This window comes from Rhincodon typus, chromosome 20 (genome assembly GCF_021869965.1).
Source record: "Rhincodon typus isolate 14 chromosome 20, sRhiTyp1.1, whole genome shotgun sequence".
NCBI lineage: Eukaryota > Metazoa > Chordata > Chondrichthyes > Orectolobiformes > Rhincodontidae > Rhincodon > Rhincodon typus.
The window spans coordinates 33,406,954-33,425,441 of NC_063351.1; the positions used below are offsets into that span (position 1 = coordinate 33,406,954).

General features: G+C 40.5%; 1 protein-coding gene across 2 annotated transcripts in view; it reads right to left on the reverse strand.

The window, feature by feature from the left end:
- Nucleotides 1-18,488, reverse strand: part of afap1l2 (actin filament associated protein 1-like 2) — a 216,440-nt gene that overhangs the window by 32,181 nt on the left and 165,771 nt on the right. For both annotated transcript variants that reach the window (XM_048609072.1, XM_020528765.2), the window contains exons 5-9: nucleotides 11,423-11,513; nucleotides 8,801-9,006; nucleotides 7,509-7,688; nucleotides 3,349-3,438; nucleotides 1,132-1,222 (exon numbers count right to left, since the gene is read on the reverse strand). In XM_048609072.1, coding sequence (XP_048465029.1) covers nucleotides 1,132-1,222; nucleotides 3,349-3,438; nucleotides 7,509-7,688; nucleotides 8,801-9,006; nucleotides 11,423-11,513 — 658 coding nt within the window. The remainder of the gene's footprint in view (nucleotides 1-1,131; nucleotides 1,223-3,348; nucleotides 3,439-7,508; nucleotides 7,689-8,800; nucleotides 9,007-11,422; nucleotides 11,514-18,488) is intronic.

The following is an 18,488-nucleotide window of genomic DNA, read 5'->3' on the forward strand; positions in this document are numbered from 1 at the left end:
GGGGAGAAAGCAGACAATGGTCTTCAAGGATTTGAGGTTTGTTGGGGTTGGTGTTGAGCCCAGGTGGAATATTTATCATAAAAATCCCCAACAAATCAATAAGTGAAAGAACAATGGAGTAATACAAATTGACAAATCAGACAAGGAAGTAGTTTTTTTTGGTTTATGGATTGAATTGAGAGGGACTGACTGCACGGAATTATTTTTATTGGAGGAAAAAGTGTCTAAGAGGAAACATTATCCAGTGGAAAAAATCAATGGTACTCATAATATAGATGGAAGGAGGCTATTTAACTTGGATTGTAAGTACAGATAATGGTCTAAAGTATAAAATTAATGAGGCATAAGTGCAACAAAAGGTCACACAATATTTTTCTCAATGTACTAGTGTGTATCTGGTAGAGGATCCAACTTATTAAATTAATGGGAGGATTTAAGTGATTTAAGAAAAAGAAAATGGATAAATCTTAGGCACTGAACGGGAATAAAGTGGAGGGAAAAGTAAAAGTAAAAGAGATCAAATACCTAGGAATACACTAGCCTCGATCCTGCAGAATTCTGGGTAGATCAGTGAAAACAATGACACTCAATGTTGGAGCATGTAAAGTTACATAGATATTGTGATGGTCTTTGTATTTCATTTTGGGTGAGAAGGATACTAAGTTACATTTTCTCCAACAAACTTAGTAGGATAAAGTTCACAGCAGAGCAGAGTGCACATGGCCTGCAGAAAGGAGAGGGTTATTTGGCCAAATGTTCCCTCCTTGCTCTGGCAGATGTTCAAGTAAAGATGAAAAGCCGAGTTGCAAAAGGACAAGAAAAATCCCATCATTTTTATTATGTCTGATTCATTTGTAACTCACTATCCAATAGATTTGACTATAAGCCAACAGTTAATTAACTGACCATAGTGGGTACGGGTGTACTCTCTGCCAGGGCGTAAAACTGAGAGCAGAAAGAAAAACAAGACATCTATAACAGTGCCCATCCATATTTTGTTCCATTAAGAAAAATAGCTTAAGATATGCCTATCCAAGGTTTTCTCTTGTGCTCTCCCCAGCTTTGCACCCAAACAGTAAAGCCAAAACATACAACTGATTATATCTACTGGCAGAAAAGAACTTGGCATACCATCCTTGGCCTCCATGATATCGTGCCCAGATCCACCATCGGTGCTGTTTCCACTCTCTGATGCACCTGAATAGCGTTCTGATGAATCCAACTAAAATAGAAAACAAGACCACAAGTCAGCACTACCTAGAACAACCAAATACCCATAAAACCATCTTTTGTGGCAGCGGGTATCAAGTCAATATATCCAAAGTAGATGCTGAAGCATTTGGGAGCCAGTAATAGAAAGCAGCATCCAAGAGATGCTGGATCTAACTGATATCTTCAGTGTTTCCCACAGTGTTGATCAATTGCAGCTTAGCTTCACAGCCAACACAAGGGTAATGGCCAGTGACAGCCCGTATAATGCTATCTTTTGTGTGCCTCCTTGGATGCCAGATCCTGTAGTTGTCAGGACAGATACCAAGCTACTTCTGCAGTTCAATGGTGATATGGCTTATTAACGTATCCTCTGGGGTGTTAGAAGTTCTGGGATTGAAGCCACCCAGTGTTTCTGATTTCACGGTGTAGCCACACACAACTGGCATCCCCAGTCTTCAACTATCACGATACTGCCACATAAGGAGAGGTTTAAGAACAACATAGTGCCAAAGGTACAAAATTAAGGAGAAGCACTTTCTATAAATGAATATGTTCATGGTAAGAACATTTTGGGAGATGAAGCTCGTCAGTTTTTTGCATTTAATATTTGAGAGACTGAGTTTCTTCTGTAGCATCCTAATGAAGTGTTGCCTTCTGAAACCTTCATGGATGTAGTGCAGATCGTCATGGAAATGAGTTTCTCTGTTAGGATAAGGTTATACAAAGGAGCAAAAACGAACTGTGTCCCACTCACTGTCTTTTTCTATTGTCCCTGATCTGCTGTCAGTACAAGAATATACAATAAGCAGATGCCAAGTTTAACTTGTGGTAAAGACTTGAGCATCAGATTCTGAATTTAATGAAAAGCAAAAGATTTTCTGTAAACAATTGAGACAGCCCACTTGCAGAACTTGCTGTTAGTTAAATAGCTGATAAAGGGTGTATATAATTGCTTCAATCAAAACAGATGTTTTAGAAAAAGATTGTGGACTTTCCAAATCTGTAAACTCAACCACTTGCCAGTCTGACAAACTGTTCAGGTAACAACATTTTTGATCAGAGTTCATCTAATGTTAGTCTTTTCCTTCCCTTACTTTCATTATGGTTCCTGGAGGAGCACAATGAAAGCTTGGGCCTCCTCACCAGGCCCTCCTGAAATGGCCTCCTCATCACCTCTGGGAGATAATCTCCTGTTACCCAAACACTTCATCCTCAACCACAAGTGTCACCGTGCATTTGCCCAATTGTTCCTTCCAGTTAAAATCCCATCTAAAGTCTCTGATGAGAATGGGAATGCCTTTCATTAGATTTTATTCTTCCGTTTTTAATGGGAGAACATTGTACATAAGTTGAGAAAACAGATAAGAATCAAATGCATGCCCATCCACAATGAGTTTCCACTCTTAGTTGTCTGAGAGTAGGGTTTTTTGTGGCAATCAGCTCCCATACTCTATCCCTGATCCAATGGGTGGAAGAAGATGAAGGCTGTGTCAAGAAATGTTTTAATAAATATGCAGATGAGCTTCTGTGGTGTGCTGTGATGCAACCCTGACCTCAGTAGTCATGTGATAGTGACTCTGCTGAAGTTTGGAACAAGAGTTGCTCAGAGCAGGGAACTCTGCTCTGCCATATCATGTATATGTTGTTAATAAATTCCATTAGAGAAGCCTTTAGGTCTGACCTGAGCTTATACAAGAAATAGAAGAACTCATACTAAAACACGCACATTGCTTCAATGAAACAGTGGCTTTTGTTTTCTCTCCAGAATTTAGTGCCAGTCAGAAGACTAATTGTTCTCACTCAAACGATGCATTGACAGCACTGCAACACACTCAAGTGTGTTATGATATTGCGTACATATCCACATCCCCTTTAAATAAGCTAACATCATAGTGTAATTACATTACATATTAAGGAAGGCCAATTTGTAATGGTCATTCTGTGTTACTGTTTCCACTATCCACTCTGCCGTCAGTTCATAGGAGAAATAACACTTTGTACTGAAATAAAAGGATTGTAGAGTGACATTTTCTCTTTTGAGGCCTGGCTCACAACCTAAACTGGGAATTGAATAAAAACAATGCACAGTAAATGAGAATCTTAACTCTACATAGTACTCAGTAAGTAGTCTCTCACCCGTTGACCATGAATACGGGAATGATCAATGGCTACATGATTTCCATCAGTAAAGCCATCACCTTGAATGTTGCTGATTTCCTGAATCACCTACAGTGGAAAATGAAAGAAAAACAAAAAAGACTATAACCACTCTGTTCAAACTTTAAAAGAAAAGCAGGGAAGTATGGCTAAACCATTCACAAATCTGTACACAATCAAGGCTTGTCTGTTGTCATTATTAGGTCAGGTAATGTTAATTTGTGATAACTAATTTTGAAATTTATGCTTTAACGCAAATTATTTTTCCTCTATAGGTCAACTTAAATAATTTTGCCTGCTCAGAATATCAACTGATTCAGATAGACAGTTAATGATACACTGAAAGTAGATGAGATGCAGCAAGTTGTTCCAGGGCAATTTCTTTCCTCTGCAATTTTGTAACCATCTTAAGTTCAGGCATTTGTGAAGCTGAAGTTCAATACCAAACGTGAAGCTGTTTTAAACAGTACAGCCAACATCTATTATACTGAAGTAGCTAGAAAAATTGCACTTTGTGAGAGTGACAAAAGGTACCAGTCGTAGAATATTTTTCAAGCATTATTGCCAATATATTGGACATTAACTACTTCATTAGATTGTCAAGGTATTCAAAGCAAAATTGTGCCTACCACAGAACCATCATCCTCACACAGTATATACTCACTGTCACTGTATTGGCAGGGAAAGAGGTAAATAACTATGACATTATCCATAATAATAGTCAATCTATGGAAGAGGCTGAGGTGGATCATCCACTAGGCGTTTTAGGCTGAAAAGTATTGTGAATGCTTCAGCCTTACCTATGCACTAATGTGTTGGGCTCCTCCATCATTGAGGATGAGGATATTTGTGGAGCCACATCCTCCGGTGAGGTGGTAATGGTCCACCACCATCCAAGACTGGAAGTGGCAGGACTGCAGAGATTAGATTTGATCCATTGGTTGTGGAATTGCTTTGTTCTGTCTATCACTTGCAGCTTAAGCCATTTGACTACAAATAGCCCTGTTGAGTATTTTCACCAGGTTGCCACCTCATTTTTAGGTATGTCTGGTGCTGCTCCTGGCATACTCTCCTGCACTCTTCATTGAATCATGGTTGATCCCTGGGTTTGATGTTAATACTAGAGTGGGGGATATGCCAGGCCATGAGGTTGCAGCCTCTGAGTACAATTCTGCTGCTGGCGTTCTCGTGGATGCCCAGTCTTAAGTTGCTAGATCAAAGTCTTTCCCATTTAACACAGTGATACTATCAGACAACATGATAGAGGGTATTTTCAATGTGAAGGCAGGACTTCATCTCCACAAGGACTGTACAGTGGCCACTTTTACTGACACTGTCATGGATAGATGCATCTGTAGCAGGTAGATTTGAGAGGATGAGGTCAAATTTTTCCCTCATGTTGATTCCCTCATCACCTGTTACAGAGCTGGTATAACGATTATGTCCTTTAGCACTTGACCAGCTTGGTCAGTGGTGGTGCTGCTCAGCCACTCTTGGCGATAGACATTGAACCTCACACAGAGCACATTCTTCAACTTGCCACCCTCTGTGCGGTTCATCAGCCAGGGGAAGCAGTGCTATTGATGTGTGGTAATCAGCGGGAAGTTTCCTTGCCCATATTTGACCTGGTGCCATAAGACTTCAAGGCACCTGGAAGTAATTTCGAGGGCTCCCAGGGCAACTCCTTCCAGCTGTATACCACTATGCCACCACTTCTGCTGGGTCTGTCATTGGGACAAGGCATATCCAGGGACGGTGATGGTGTTGTCTGGGACATTGTCTGTAAGGTATGATTCTGTGAGTATGGCTATGGCTTGACTTGTCTGTGAGCCAGCTTTCCCAATTTTGGCACCAAACCCCAGATGTTAGTGAGGAGGATTTTCTATAGTTGACAGGGGAGAGTTCTCTGGAGTTGTTTCTGGTGCTGAAGTTGTTGCCATCTAATTTGTTTCCTTTTCTGAAACATCTTAGTCGTTGGATACAACTGGGCCATTTCAGAGGACAGTTAAGAGTCAACCACATTGCTGTAGATCTGGAGTCACATATTGGCGAGTCCAAGCCAAGATGGCAGATTTCCTTCCCTGGACAGCATTAGTGAATCAGATGGGTTTTTACGACAATTGATGATGGTTTCATAGTCATTGTTAGATTTTTAATTCCAGCTCAGAATGACGTTTTTTATACAAACATCGGCTCCTCAGCTCATTAACTATGTCAGCAGGCTCTTCAGGCCCTTCTCGAGGAACCACATGACAGGACAGGTGGGTTCACACCATGGCACTGAATTTAAAGTCCAACTTTAAATTCTCCTTTAAACTATTCTTCTGAAGCAATGTTGGGAAGATTACTAATGTAAAACAAGTTGGCTAATTTTAACTTTGATTCCAATTGATGAATGCCACAAAGAATGGACACCACATTAATGCCAAGTGGTGAGGGCAGCATTTTAATAATAATCCAATAGAGAGTCATTAACATGACAAGCAGCATTCTGCTGATGACAATATGCTTCCCCTTCTGCTGCAATCAAACACAGTAAAAATAATCATCTATTCTCCCCACATATTGAACATATTAATCCTGCGGAGCTTGTGGAACACTAGGAGATGTGAGATTCAACAATAAAACCAGCGACAAGTCTAATTGTTAAAGGGATAGGACCTAGACACAAGAATCTGTTGCTATTGTTTTCTAATTCCTTCCCTCACAAGTCATAAAATCATACAACCAGGAATAATCTTAGCTCAAAAATTGATCATGCATCACCCTTGTGTATTGTACTGTTTAATCTATAACCAAGTATGATTGTCATCATATTTACCTGAAAATACAATCCTATAAAACATGTACCAGAGTATATACTCTGTATGGAATGTTATCCTAAGAGCATTTAAGCATCTTATAGGTGATTTTTAAAAGAAATCCTAAATTTGGCATTTCTTGCTGCAATTAGCAGGTGTACCTTCCCATTATTTTGCAACTATAATGATCCAACCGTCTGACAATCTCATTGTATTATGTGTAAAAAACAATTAATTTGTTATTGCAGCAACAGTTATTGGTTTTCTAACATCTGTGATAGCAAGGAAGGAAAAAGTCAAAGTGAGTCACAGAACTAGTTTTTTAATCATGATTTTTACAAACGGAATGTGTTTGCCTAAGTTTCAGCAGTTTTCCTTTATCTAATAGATAGTTGTAAGAAACACTTTTTGTTAGTTTTCTGCATTCAAAGTGTTGCATTCCTTTGATCTGTTAGTTCAATGAACTGTAGCTGACAAAAAAAGACACTGAATTTAGACAAAGCTTCAGTGTACCCACGTTTCCCAAACACTGGGAGTCATCATCTGTGATAACGAACCTTTGGGTCGTGGTTCTGCAGCCACTCGCACTAGTTTGTGGGGTAACCAAATCATCCGTAATATCTAGTATTTCTCTTGGTGATATGTGTATGTTTGAAGTTAAAGTTAATTAAGAATTTTTAAGAAAATCAATTTCAAATAAATTGACTGCATTGAGGAATAAATGCTGCACATGAAGGTTGCTGAAGAAGTGAAAACTAAATTGTTGGATTATGAGTAGCATCACATTGTTGTTGACACAAAGTTCGAACTCCTATCACTATTTCTATAAGATCACTCCTGGTGAAGTACAGGATGTCTACCACCCACCACTCAGAATCATACTTCAGCTCCAATTTAAAATACACTCAGTTGCTTCTTTTCTGATTCACAAAAATATGCAAACCTACAATGGCTTGGAATTTCCTGCATGTTTCCGCCAGTCCAGAAATTATGTTGACAAAATCAAATAAAACATGCAGAATGTTGAATGTGCAAGAATTATGAGCTTTAGTACACCAAATTGCTTCAATACTTTATGATTTTCTATTGATCCATCTGTCATAGCAAGGCCCTACACCACATTTTACACAGTTTTTCCTCCAAGTTTCCTGCACTAGTAGTTGCTTTGTGGCTGCTTTCAAATTATGACTAGATTTTCAGCACACAGGAAATAAAATGGCTCCTTTTGGTGTTATGCTTTCTTGACCTTTCAATTGTCCTCACTGACTGTCCTCTCTATCTTCTGTTTCTTTGAATGCACATTGTCCCAGTGAAATTGTAGCAGTGATTGTACAGTACCTTTAACCACTGCTCTGCCTGATCCTTGCTTTGAAGGCCCAATACGATGACGTCAGAATTTACTGGCGTGATCTTCAGTGTGTGTTCCTTCTTTTTGACTTGCTTCTCTTTGTAGATAACTGTGCTGCCAATCAGACTCACATCCAGTTGAGGATTCTGGTCCTTTGAGCTTTTGTAACACTAGAAAGGGAGAAAAATCCTACAATCAATGCTGATCATTACAAAAGCTTTAAACTTTCATATAGGGGAAGAGGGTCAGACTTAGCAGAGTATCAAGAGTGATCCAAACTGAAATGTATGGGATAGAAAATGGACTCCGAAATGAACATCGCACTGAAATCATACTGCATTTGTATAGAAATAGGCAGTGTTGGAGTTGCTACTGTCATTTGATTATGGTAACAATCATACCAACTACTACGTCACAATAAATTGTTGGTACTTGGGACATTTGGGAGTAAGAATACAACATAGCCTGGAAATTACTGTTGGTGATTTTAATGTCAGAATGCTGCTTTACCAATTCAAACTCCTGCTGCTTCATATTCTAGCAGATCTTGCTATATGTTATTTCTCAAATCCCTTCTTGCATAAACAGATTGTTAACCTAATTAACAAATTCCTTACAGGGAGTATTGGCTGGGAACAACAGGGAGTCACCATTTCAAACGCATCTGACAGGAGTACTCCACTGGTTGTCAACCCAGGATTTAGGGGCAGGAACTCTTTTCCCTGCTCATCAGAGAAGGGAGCTTGAACCCATAGTCCTCTATCTCAGAGGCAGCAACAGTATCACCGAGTCAAGGTTCATCTCAAAAGAAATATTAATTCACTCAAAACAAACAAATTCATGCCTGCATTGAACTAGTAGACAGAAAATGTCACAAAAATTGAAATCAATAACAGTCACTTCTGGCTGTCAGTAGTAAATGCCACCAACAAGAAGCTATTAATCCATTAGACTTCATCTCCTTAGTATTCAAACTTTGTTAAAATGAGATCCATTTTGAATGTTTGGATATTTTATCTTCCACTCTCTGGCCTGGAAAACATGTATTTGTGTTTTATAAAAAATTCTTACTCCAAAATAATTTATTTATCTCCCCAACACTGAAAATGCTGCCATTCTGATAAACTACTGACATACAGGTATTAAAGATGAGAAAGATTTGTGCCATTGTTGGGAATTTCATTGGTTTTTGGGGTCTTCCTTGAGAAGGTGGATTTTTAAAAAAAAATTTTGAAGAGTCAACAACCAAACTTTGACATTTTCATCTGGGCAGTTAATTTACCAGAAGCTTGCAGTCTTTTATGACACAAAGTTGTTTGGCCCATTGTCCCAGCCACTTCTTCCGCCACAGGAAAGCACAAATCCGAGCATCTTTCATTAATTCAATGGAGGCCTCTGGAGATGGCCATTGATGTGTCATGGACTTCCCTTTGGTGTTCTCATCCTCATCATAGGATTCATAAGAGCTACTAACAGCATCAACTTCATCTGTAGTGAACAAAGCATTGAAGTTTTAACACAGTCATTATCACATAATCATGTTTTAGTGCAATACTGTATATATTTCTTTTTAACCAGGCAAAAGTAGACAACTTGAAATGCATATTCATTCAAACAAAATTATCAAATAAATCCCTTTCTGCTTGCCAAGTAAAGCTTCACCAGTAAGCAACACTCTGGAAAAATGATGCACATTGGTTTAAGATTCTATTTATTACTGTTACTTTCAGCCTATGAGGGCAATCTATTTCCCATACTTTCCTTGTCGGTTAATTTCGGAGGGTGTCAGCTACAGTTTAGTTGGCAGCACACTCACCTCCAAGTTAAAAAGTCCCAGGTTCAGGATCTCATTTTCAGAGTCAAGTTAAAAAAAAAAATCAAGGATGAGGAATTCTGCAGTGATGGAGGTACTATCTTTTGGATGAGACTTAAAAGACCCCAGACTCTATTTCAAAGGAGACCAGGGGAGCTTTTCACAATTTTTGACCAAATTTATTGTTCAATCAAATTCAGAGAAAAAGATCACCTGATCATTCTCTCTCGCTGTTTGCGGGTGCTTTTCTGGGTCCAAACTGAATGTTATATTTCTTATGTTACAACAGTTCAGCAGTTTCCTATAGGACAGTACTTCAAAGGATAGCATCAGCTGTAAAGTGCTTCGAGACATATGGCAGTCATAAAAAATGTGATATAAATGCAAGTTTTCTTTCTTTTGAACTCATCAAGAGCAAAATAACTGCTGAAGTAGTAAAAGTCTATCCTTCCTATTTCTTAAATATGGAGGATTTAAAATTATTCATTTATTGTAAACTAAAGTCATCTCAATTGCTCAATTGCTCATCTCAACTCATCAGGATGATTTGCAAGATTACCAACATAAAGGGGCACAACATTTACATTGTTATTTCCTGAGGTTGTTGACTTGCTCGCCGAGCTGGCTTGTTCTCGGTTCAGATGTTTTGTCACCATGCTAGATGACATCATCAGTGGAGCCTCCGATGAAGCGATGTTATTCTACTCCCCTTGGAATTTATACTGTCTGGTCCATAATGGTGAGTCATGTCATTTCCAGTTTTGATCTGTATGGGTTTGTATACGGGGTCCAATTCTATGTGTTTGTTGATTGCATTACGGGTGGAGAACCGTGCCTCTAGGAATTCCCGTGCGTGTGTATGTTTGGCTTGGGCTACTATGGTTATGTTGTCCCACTTAAACTGATGGCCTTCATTGTCTGGATGTACCAATATTAAGGAGAATTCGTCGTACTGTTTTGTTGCTAGTTGATGTTCATGTATTCTGATGGCTAGTTTCCTTCCTGTCTGTCCAACTGTTATTTCCTAATGAGCGGCATGAGCAAATGGTGTCTCCTTCCAACAACACTAAAGTCCTGCACTAAATTAGAAAAGCAACCTAGTAAAACCAATATTGTTGACAGGAAGGATGGCATTGCTGATTTGAAATGATACTCAAATGGTACACAAATAGGACACCTGACCATAAAAGGGGAAAACATATACCAGCATAAGCTTAGATACACCTATCTAGGGCCTCTTCCATTGACTGTGCCAAGATCAGTAAGGTTATGAAGAGGTCTGTTGTCTGACATTGGAATGATCTTAGGCACTCAGCACTGTGCAATCAGTTAGTTCTGCTGGAACAGGTGGCATGTTGCAGCCAGGAGCTAACAAAACAAAACAAAAAAAAATCTACCCTTTTGGGGGTCCAGACAGAATCTGGACCAGATTCTGACCAGACCAATCCTGACCAGAAACCCGACATTGCACCCATTTCTGTCACTATGTAGTCGGGAGCACCTGGTCTGAACAATTCTATCCCTGGTCTGACCCTGAGCTGGGGGCATGACAAATCCTAGCATTAGAAAACCTTACCCTTTATGCCATATACACGGTAAGAGATGGGGACATTATCAGTTCTTGCAAAAGCAGCTGAAATCCTGCCATGAGTCTAGGTAACAATGTACCCCAATTCCTAGCCTAACTTATAGACCTTCCAATCCACTTCTACCCAAATTACACCCAGAGTGCAGTGAAAGGGCCAAAATATTCTTTCAAATTTTGATGAAAATTTGCGAACTTCAGAGGAGGGGGAAGCACTTATACACATTCTTTTTGCAGAAACTTGCTGGATTTTTAAAACATTCATCGACCTATTTTTAAAAAATCTGTTAAACAACCCCTTTGGATAAATTATGAGGCATTCCTGAGGCAGGTAGGACATTAACCCAAACTTTCTGACACAGTGGTAGGGACACCACCATTATGTTATAAGCCCCCCTCAATTGCTCTTCAAACGATGACATTTTTTAAAAGCTAATTGATACATGTAAGCAAACATTCCAGTGCATTTCTGTGTCTGGTGTGCAGTTTGTAACATCGTGGCATACCATTATTGACGGTGTCATATGGCTCAGCCTCCTCATAGTGGCCTTCAATGGGGTCTGGTCTGGACAAAGGAAATGGCTCTCTGTCTGGTATCTGCAGATGAAACACAAAAATAAAATGCAACAAAGGTTCTGTGATGTTAGATATAGCGTCCTTCTTTATGTGCAAATTGTCAGTTAGCTCAGTTGGCTGGATAGCTAGCTTGTAATGAAGAGTAATGTCAACAGCATGGGTTCCATTCACACACAGGTTAAGGTTACCATAAAGGACTCTCCTTCTCAACCTCACCCCTCACCTGACCTGTGGTGACCCTCAAACTGAACCACCAGCAGTCATCGCTCTTTCTCATGAGAGAGCAGCGCTATGGTCTGATAGGATTACGGTGACTGATTCTTGCATATTGTACAATCTATGCAGGACAGTGTCTGCTTCATAGAGGGTCATTTATTCAGTCTGCTTCTAGCTTCACAAGGACGTGGAAGGTGTTAATGAAAGGAATAGAGATATGAAATGGCTGTAAATTAAAGTATTAAATGGAAAGATAAGTCATCTCTACTGCAAGCAAATTAAACAAGACACAAATAAGATAAGGCCGTAGGGACCGTGGGGTGTTGGAATGTAAGGAGAATGTAAAGGAAATGGAGAATAGATATCATATGGTCAGGCTCTGTAGTACATAATAATTCAATATTGAGTCCTAGAGGAAAATTAGCTGTTGATCCTTGTGTGACGGTACTGTGGCTCTAAAAGATGTATTTTGTCTTTTTTTCTTGAAGGGAGGTTTTAAGGCAGAGGTAGTGAGCAGTCTATCAGAGCCAGTACAGTAAACAGTTTGTGAGGCCTTGGTTTTTTTTTTTAAAAAGAGTTGGAACAATAGAAGCAAGCTGAATGGGTGGTCAAGCTCGAATAGAACCAGGATTTTTAGTTTTAGTTTTCAGCAGTTGCTGTTGGGATCTTGAAGAAGTGGAAGATATTTTTCCCCTCTGTCAGTTACAGCCAAAAGCTGGGGATATGCTGCCTGCTACTGCAGTTGCATACGAGACAATTTGTTTTCTGAATTTGCCTTTTGTCAAGACTGTGTTTATGGGATGTTACTATATTGGAACAGTTAATTAGTGACAGTTACTGTATCTATTCTTCTGTTAAGTTTTCCAATAGAGTTAAGTTATTCCAGTTCCTTCTTTCTTTTGTTGTATTTTAACTATAGTGGATGAATAAAATGCTATAAATACGATATTTTGGCCAATCGAATTGCATCTAGAATGTAACTCATTTCATATACCTTTAAAATAAGAAAATGTTAGGGTCTAGACTGTCTTCTAAATATTTTGAGGGGGGGGTTTGGTCTGGTCCATAACACTTGAGCTTGCATTGTGCTTTGTTGGAGCATTGCAGTAGGCCTAGGGCAGAAATGTTAGCACAAGAACAATAGTGTTTATTGAAATGACAACAAACGGAAGGTCAGGATCATCCCTCTGGACCGAGCAGAGGTGTTTCACAAAGCGGTCATCCAGTCTGCATTTGGTCTCACTGATGCAAAGGAGACCACATTGTTAGCAGCTCCAGGAACAACATGCCATTTTCCGCTTTGGCACTTTATAGCCTCTAGGCTCAAAATTGAGTTTCACAATATCAGAACCCAACCTCATGATACCTATTCTCCATTTTTCTGATATTCTTCCCCACCACCCCACAGCCTTGTCTTGTTTGTGCCTTGTTTACTTGGCTTTCATTAGAGAGAGGACTTAATTTCTCCCTTTCAAGCTCCTTGAATTTACACCCATTTCACATCTCTTTTACTTTTGCACCACCCTTAATAATTCCTATGTCTTTTGTAATTGGGCTCCACACCATCTATTCCCTTTGCCCCTCCTCCACCTCTGGCAAAAGTATATAAAAATTTTCCAGCCCTTTCTGTTCCAAAGGAGGGATGTACTGGTTTTGAAACATTAACTCTGTGTCTCTCTCTACCAGAGATGCTACCAGATTTGCTGAGCTGTTCCAGCATTTTCTATGTTATTTTCAGTGAAACTGCCAGTTAGTTGAAGAAGCAGGCAGAGATAGCGACTCTATGCCAGGGAGTACTATTGTTGACTGTGCTGCTAAATGACATGGGTTTTGCATAGTGAGGGCTCAGGGAAGTTCAACAACAATTGAACAGCTTGTTAAGTGAGGACTCAGGGAAGATTTGGGAGCTTTGGGAGCTCAGAGGAAGCTGTACAGCACTAAAAGTTCAATGCAGCTGAGAATGGGTGGGGTTGTGGTTGACATGCTCACAAGCAGTGCTTGCTGCATGCAACTGAGTGAGATGAGAGCTCAGAATAATTCAGGAGTAGTGCTGGCTTGGTGAAGTCATGGAAAGTTACAGTTATGCCTGCGAGGGAGTATAGTTTCTGGAGCAGACCGGGGAAGGCACGTGATGACCAGAACAAGAGTAGTCAATGACTGAGTAGCTCTTGAGAACAAGTTTCAGCAAAAGTGAAAAATGTGACCCCTTGTGAAGTGTAATGTGATTTAATGACCCACCTTGGCATTAACATCTGGGGAGAATTGCTGAGAAATCTGTAGGATTGATTTTGATTGAGCTTGCTATTTGATGTGCTCTGTGGGGTGTTTAATCACAGTCTATTACCCATATTTACCACATGTTAATTCTGTGCATTAGAAATAATTGCATATGTAGCAAATTTTAACACTGTTCTAAAGTTATAATGTAACGGTCATTGTTCTTTGCTCAAAACTGTGGAATGTTGTGGTATTAGTCTCTTAGCAAGTCCATTGGATCTTGCACATTGTCATAGCTTAAAAATAAAGGTTATTGGGCCCTAACCAGATTGTAAAGTAAATGTGACTGTCTGACCTAGGATTGTAGCAATTGAAAACTTTAACATTTTCTAAAATCACGTAAGAATTTTGTCTCCAACAGAACTGTCAAGATATTACCTCACACCGTGTGCTCTGAAAAGGGAATAATACACTTTGAGTAATCACAGAACACAACAGACTGTGCAAAGATTAGGGTAATATAGTGAAGCACCACCTTCCCAAAATCACATTTTCCAGTACAATTACCACCAGCTCCGCTTTCCTTTAATGCTAATCAGCAACATGCTTAAAGTACAGATGTGCTGCCTGAAGGCCTGTTTTCTCAAACTGATTATTTCAATAGCTGCTTGTAAAATTGGCACAGGTTTCATGTACCTTAGTTTAATTGAAACTCTCATTTTATTTTGTGTGGGTGAATATACCACTGGCCATTGGGAAGAGCAGCTGTTACAGTCAACTGAGGAAATATTTCCTTCCTCTTAGATATGCCAAGAAAGGCAGAATATTTGCACTTTAAAATGAGCAGATGATTAAAATGAGGACAAAAGGAAATGACCAGAACTGCAAGGAAAGTCTACCTTGCAATGGTTTGTGTTCATCATTAATATTGCAAATGTCCTGTAGTTTTGGCAATTTTTCCACTTAGTAAAGGCTTATTGCCCCTTAATATGATTGCTATCACAAGGTATAGTGAAACTGTTGTCATCATTCCATTAATTTTTACTTTTAATTAATACACAGGTTGGCAAAAAGCAACAGGCTGACGGACATCAGACCTGACATGCATTGTGAGTGACCAACTTTGTTGTCAATTGTTAAAAAGTGCAGCTAAATTCACGTCAATAATGAGACCACATTATCTTGTTAAATCTCTGTCGAAGAGAGCTTTAGATGTGGGAAACCTAAAGATTCAAACTTCTGGAGGTCACAGATTTCTGATGGAAAACATTCTTGGTGGTGTTTCAAGTACAGAAAACTCTACTGCATGGTTACGTTTAATCATTTTCCAAACCTACTCAGAGTTAATGCCTTCCTGTGTATTCAAACCTTATTTTCAGTAATAATCCTCAGTTGAATACAGCAGGTTGCTTGCTGAAATTTAGACTCATGACACTTACAGCGCATGAGGCCATTTGGCCCATTGAGTCAATGTCAGTCAAAGATCTGACTGGACTCATCCTACTTTCCAGCTTTTGGCTACCACCCTGAGACTATTCAAATTCAAGTGACTATTTAAATATTGCTTAAATGTTCCCAGATGCTCTGACTCAACCAACCTTGAGATACTGAGTTCCAGACTTTCACCATCCTCTGAAAGATAGTTCTCCTCAACTCTCCTTTTAGCCTTCTACCTCTTACCTTAAAGCTGTGGCCCCTAGTTATCGACCCCATTGCTAATGATAAGAGTGCCTTCCTATCCACCTTATCAATGCCCCTCATAATCTTACAGACCTCTATCAACCTTCACTGCTCCTAGGAAAACAATCCAATGGATCATGGCTCAGCCCTCAGGCCCAGGCAGCAACCTGGTAAATCTCCTCTGCACCGTCTCTATTGCAATCACATCCTACCGTAATGTAGTGACTAGGATTACATGCAGTACTCCAGTTGTGGTCTAACCAGCATTGCATACAGCTCGAGGATAACTGCTCTACTCTTACATTCTATGCCTTGGCTGTAAGAGCTCTTGTGGTGCAGTGGTAGTGTCCCTGCCTTTGAGCCATGATCACGACCCACCTGCTTCAGGGTGTAGAATAATATCTCTGAACAAGTTGGTTTGAAAATATAAATTAAAGACAACTATGACATATGCTTTCTTAACCATCTTAATTACTTGCTCTGCCATCTCCAGAGATCTGTGAATGTGCACACCAAGACCCCTCTGATCTTCAGCACTTTCTAGGGTCCTACCACTCAGTGTAATCATTTGCTTTGTTAGTCATCCCCAAGTGCCCTACCTCGCATTTTTCCAGGTTCAATTCCAACTGCCACTGCCCTGCCCACCTATGCAGTCCACCACGAAAGTTGATATAGCCAAAAATAAATCAAGCAATCTCAGTGGTTTCCTTTCTTCTTCTTGGCCATCACTAGCTGTTTGCTGGCTGCCAAGCTTTTCACTGGCAATTGTTTCAAATTGCTGATTGCTGGTTTTCTCCACTGTGGTTCCCTGCACATTTATTAACACTTTCTATGTCTGTTGAATTTTTGTGAATATGGAATTGCAGCCTGTCTACTAAGTCTATGTTGTACATTTTGTAGATAAAGTCATCTGATGGCACCTTTAGTTCAGCAAGGACATGTACATGGGGAGCAAAGGACTGCATGATGCCAGTCTCTTCTCTCATCCTATTACACAGAGGACAATGAAATGATTCCCTTGGCATTAGACAACAGAACCTGCTGCTGAAACAACACATGCACTGAAGAGGAACTGACAAAACAGTGGAACTTACCACTACTTTTAATGGAAATGTTCTGCATTATTTTATTTTGTCACCATGTAACCCCCAATATGGAAACTCAATCCAGATGCTTACCCTGGGTTGGTGAGTGTAATCTGAGGCTGATGAGGCTCATGGATTCCTCGTAGGGCACGGAAGAGCATTCCTGCTTCCCACAATGACTCCACATAGAATGTGAAATTAAAAATTGCTTCGTTTGGTGTCTCTTGGTCACTGTGCTGCCTCCTGCCACTGGCAGCTCGAGTGACATGCAAACCTCCTGAAAAGTACAGGGCAGTATGGGAGGAGGTTTGTCGATGGTCACCACTATCCTGGATTCAATGCGGGTCAGTGCATCATGATGTTTGACATAGCTAAGATTTGGCGATCAGGAGATAAAGAAAGGAGATGAAGATTTAAAGAAAAAAGAGTTGAGTCAGAAAATGGGGAAGTGCAAACCCGTAAAGAGGTGACAGGGAATACAAGGAAGAAACATGAAGGTTTGGGATGGGGAGGGGGACACCGAAATTGACAGACTAACACTGCACCTCACTGTGTGTGTGCTGTCTTTCACTCTCAACCAAAGCGCAAATGCGCAGTGGAAATGGAAAATGGCTGTCACCACAACCGGAGTGAGGTGGAGTAAATGGTTTCTTCGGTCTGAGGGAGCAGAATCTACTTGTGAGGGATGTGAGATCCTCAGGGAAAAGTGCAGTAATCAGGCACAGAACACAATACAGGTTAAAGGCTCTCTATAAGCAGAGGCAACTGCACGTGAACCTCATGATGAGGCCAACTACATCAAATACAAATCCTGGCCGCGAACAATCTTGCCCACACCATCGATCTTTCCTAATAAGCTATAGGGCTGAATCTTATGACATTTTGCTTATACATCAGTTTCATCAAGTTTCATAGAGGGCTTCTCTCTGGAGCAGATTAGATGGGCTGAATGGCTTACATCTCCACCTCCATTTTACGGCCTATGTCTTATGGCCTCTCTATGAGGCTTCGCAAATTTTCTTGCACTATCATTCCAATATTGTCTCATTAGCTACAGATCAGCCCAGGTGGTGCCCTTCTTATCTGATGTTGGCCTGAGTCTAGCACTCGCCACACTGGAAGAACTTGCCACTGCCAGGATATCCCAGAATTATCCATCATCCCTGGCATCGGCGCCACTTTAGAAAAAATGCTGAGCACCTGGACAAGTGATAGCAATCTGGAGCTAGTTGATCCTTGGATCATCCTGAGGGGAGAGAGATAAACTGCCTTGCAGCACACTCCAGATAGAGTACTGCATAATCTCCATACGTAGAGCAGGCAAAGAGGTGATGTGATGGATGCTGAAGAGGTGGAAGAGCAACAGCAGTCTTCCAAGGAGGAAGATGAAGACATTGAACGAGAGGATCATCACCCTCACTGTGATCCAGCAATGCAGCACTGGGTGCAACAGGACTAAATTGATGATAACAAGGTGTAGAGATGGATGAACACAGCAAGCCAAGCAGCATCAGAGGAGCAGGAAGGCTGACGTTTCGGGCCTAGACCCTTCTTCAGAAATGGGGGAGGGGAAGGGGGATCTGAAATAAATAGGGAGAGAGGGGGAGGCGGAGGCGGAGGCGGATAGAAGATGGATAGAGGAGAAGATAGGTGGAGAGTGGAGAGGAGACAGACCGGTCAAAGAGGCGGGAATAGAGCCAGTAAAGGTGAGTGTAGGTGGGGAGGTAGGGAGGAGATAGGTCAGTCCAGGGAGGATGGACAGGTCAAGGGGGCGGGATGAGGTCAGTAGGTAGGAGAT